Source organism: Pygoscelis adeliae, unplaced genomic scaffold (genome assembly GCF_000699105.1).
Source record: "Pygoscelis adeliae isolate BGI_AS28 unplaced genomic scaffold, ASM69910v1 Scaffold290, whole genome shotgun sequence".
NCBI lineage: Eukaryota > Metazoa > Chordata > Aves > Sphenisciformes > Spheniscidae > Pygoscelis > Pygoscelis adeliae.
This window is the reverse complement of record NW_008823965.1, coordinates 414,411-418,101: the sequence shown is the minus strand read 5'-3', so window position 1 is coordinate 418,101 and position 3,691 is coordinate 414,411. Positions and strand designations below refer to the sequence as shown.

Below are 3,691 nucleotides of genomic sequence, written 5' to 3'. Positions count from 1 at the left end.
TTTTAAAGCCGGTTTATCGTTCCAAAGAGAGACACATCATGACTTGCCTGAAATTTGCGCCGCAGCGCCTGCGTCATTATTGGTGTCAAGCCAGACCCACATTCAATGTTTTCTTTACTCTGTAGTGGGGTGCCACCAGGACTTCTGAAAAGATTGGAAACAAGGCGAATTACGATCAGTTCTCTACTTCTAGAAAAACAAAACAAGAAAATAGAAAGGAACTTACCTTTGTATATTGACTTTCTTCAGATGTTTTCGAAGATCTAACTGATTTTTAGGAGGGGTACTAACAGAAAAAAATCGTTAAAATATTTTCTGCTCTGTAAATAGAGTTCATCACTGTTTGGAACAGGGAAATCTAGTATCAAAGAAAGGAAGGAAGCCTCTTACATTAAGGAATTTGTAACGTGAGCTGATGGCTTGGATTTAGGTCTCAGACTAACACTCTGTAAATCTGAGACTGTAATTAATCCCCTGCGTGTCTTCACTGGTGATTCTGCCTAAAGTGAGAAAAGAAACGTTACCGCTAATAAAACTTCAGAAGGCCTCACTGACCTTAACCCTATTTAATCTTTACGCTTTGAAAGACTTCCGTGGTTTATGGCTTTTATGCTTTTTTGAATCATTGAGATTTTAATGTGCCTTGGACAAAAATAGATTTATTAAAAAAACTTCTGCAAACAAGATTTCAGCTGGGCAGAAGAAAGCCCCAAATCTGTTGATAACACACAGACATAAAGCTACATGAAAGCTACATGCTTTTTCTAAAGTTAGAAGTGTCCTGCATGCCAGCTGCTGTTGTTGTTGTTCCCTTCTTTCCTTCACTTACTTCAAATGCCCATGGGCAGAAATAGAAGGATTACTTCCAGCTGATCACCGGGTTTTTGGAAGGGAAGAATTGGTTTTTTGAAAAAATTCTGTGAGGGGCTAAGACAAGCATTGCAGGAAATACACCAGTTCCAGCGTGGAGCTTGCCCCAGTACACCATCATCCACGTATCCATGTGTCCTCCGGTTTACCTTGTCCGTTCTCAGGTTGCTGTCCGTCTTCTTCAGTTTAACGTTCAGGAGATCTTTGAGAGTGATCTGCATCGGCCCATCTTTTGTCAGTGATGGTGCCTGAAAACAAAGGTGGTTGGAAGGGAAATTAGGATCGGCAAGTGACTGAGCATTCACAAAGACACACATTCCCGATGAAACCAGGCCCAAAGAACCCAGCCACGAGTGAAGAAATAGAGGAACCACCTTAGTCCCTACCAGAAGTGCTTTAGAGCCGTTGCCCCGTTTGAGGAGGAGAGGTGCTGGAGGCAGTTTTGGTGGCGGCAGTGGTGGTGGTGGCGGGGGCGGCGGCGGAGGAGGAGGAGGAAGAAGAGGTGGAGGGGGTGCAGATACGGGCTGCAGCTGTATTGCAGAAGGCCCAGATACTGATGACGGCGGGCCCGTCTGTATTTGAACAGGAGCACCCAGAACTGGTTTATTACACCTTTGACAAAGGGAATCTTCTGAAGACAAAGCTGCAATTCCATTCATCTGAAAACGATATAAGTAAATAAGAGAATACTAAATCCACTGGCAAAAGTAGATGGAATTTCAGAGAACAGCGGTTCTGGCTTCAGTTGATCCAGAAAAACATAAAAAGCCTCTTATGACACTCGCCAGCAAACCAGTTCCCTCTAGCTGTGAAGTAACCGCAGTTTAGTAATGCTGAACGCAAAGAAGAGGTAAACAATGCCCCATGAGAAGCTCTTAAGATTTCAGTTTATCTGCACTGACCACAGTTCCTTACATGCTTACACAAGCAAACATTACCCTGCCCCGCTGGGACTGAGACTGACCTGGAGGGTTCCTTGTAGCCTGGAAAATTCAGTTTCCAACTTTTCCAGCTGCTCTCTGAACGTATTTAGCTCCCTTAAGTAGATTTGTGATGGAAATATAGTGTCTTTAACCACCTTAAAACTCTAAGCGTAAAAAGAAAGCAGATAAGCATTTTCACCACCGAGTTATGTTTCCAGAGACAGGGCTATGATTACTACCGAAAGTTCTATCGCAAGGTCTTCTCATTGTCATCAAGGGAAAGGCACGACACAAAGATACAAAATTTCACCAAATATTTCCTTGGCAGGAACCCAGGGAGTGACTTTCTCCGAAAAAAAAACTTCATCTACGAATTCTAAAGTATAATTCACATTTGACCTGAAAAACTCATACAATCATTTCTGCTATGAAAGAAAGACTGCACCCTCTGTCCCTGCAAATCCTCCTGATACTGCAATAAATAACCTACAACTTCACATGTGCATTTAATGTCCACAGTTGCCTCAACACTCTTTTCATACTTACTCCTTCAACAGTAAACACAAAACATTCTTTAGATGTTTCAATAGACATAAGTAAATTTACAGCCCAGTTCTCAAATCTGACTGTATATCCTGCATCTGAGCACCAAGAACAATTCCACGCATTGGCAAAAACAGAGAAGTAGAAAACTTACCTGTACAACCGTGTTCTGGCACCAACAATACAAAAATGACGCTGTTGTTGTAAAGGGTTTTACCACATTTTTTACGCGGGGCAAGGCTAATGACCAGAGTGAGGACAGATGGCTTGGGACAGGTGATGTGTTCGGAGGAAGATCACCTGCTGACCTGGGACAGAACATTTCAGAATGAGGCCATAATTACAGTTAACTTTTTAAAGGCTGAAATGATAAATGTGACCAATCACCTGGAAATCGCAAGTACCAGCAAGAGCAGGTGACAACGGAGTAAACATGAGCACAGAGACCAGGAAAGACCAAGATACATTTCGATGGGGGGGAATCGTGTTTGCAATAGGTTTTTGTCCAAACTGCCTTTCCGGCACATTAAAGTTCACGATAGATAGAGTACTAGAAGATACACAAGACGAAACAATTCCACAGCATCCACGCCAGGATGTAGATGGGCTCCAAACGCAACTGTGTTACCTCAGTTCCGTGAACCATGGGGAGCAAACAGCAGACCCCGAAGTTGAGTTAAAAGGAAAAGTTCCAACTGAGCCTCTTACCGTGGAGAAGGACAACCCGAGCCCTGGGGGTTACCAGCATCTCCTTTTTTTCCCAGTAGAATTTTTGCTCTGGCTCTCTGTTTTCGTCGGCGTTTCTTATACTTTGCCATTACTTTAAAAAAAAAAACCACATTTAAAATTAATGTATAGAAGTATACCCGCTTCCATGTGGGGACAGAGCTATCACCAACTAGGTAGAGAAGGACACGGACGGCATCTCAGAAATCCAGTCAGAAGTTATTCACAGTTGTCTTGCTGGAAGCGTCATATACAACGGATAAAAAAATACATCCTTCTCTTAAGCGCCTTCGATCCACTGAGGTGCATTTGTACACAAGGGGGGAACAACGTACAATGTACCATTTTATGCGGGCTTTTGTTGACGGTTTTTCTTTATCCTGAGGTGACAAACACTGCATTTCGGGGAAATTGCGTTTGGGGAGAACGTAGGCAAAGGTGCGAAGAAACCGCAGAAAAGGGGCCCCGGGCTTCCCTGACCGTGGGCGCTCGCTCGAGCGTTACCCGAACAACCGCCCCTCACCCCCGCGGCGCCACCCCCACCGCGCCCGGGCAGCCTCCCCGCTCCTGCGTGGGGCCAGCCCCGCTCATCTGGGGAGCCCACGCCGAGGAGCGGCCGGTTCCTCACA

General features: G+C 44.6%; 1 protein-coding gene across 1 annotated transcript in view; it reads right to left on the bottom strand.

Moving 5' to 3' along the window:
• Positions 1 to 3,154, bottom strand: part of PRR11 (proline rich 11) — a 3,684-nt gene extending 530 nt beyond the window's left edge. The window contains exons 1-8 of the mRNA XM_009324248.1: positions 3,045 to 3,154; positions 2,491 to 2,644; positions 1,835 to 1,957; positions 1,257 to 1,529; positions 1,020 to 1,118; positions 391 to 500; positions 227 to 286; positions 48 to 144 (exon numbers count right to left, since the gene is read on the bottom strand). Coding sequence (XP_009322523.1) covers positions 48 to 144; positions 227 to 286; positions 391 to 500; positions 1,020 to 1,118; positions 1,257 to 1,529; positions 1,835 to 1,957; positions 2,491 to 2,644; positions 3,045 to 3,154 — 1,026 coding nt within the window. The remainder of the gene's footprint in view (positions 1 to 47; positions 145 to 226; positions 287 to 390; positions 501 to 1,019; positions 1,119 to 1,256; positions 1,530 to 1,834; positions 1,958 to 2,490; positions 2,645 to 3,044) is intronic.
• Positions 3,155 to 3,691: the final 537 nt, after the last annotated feature.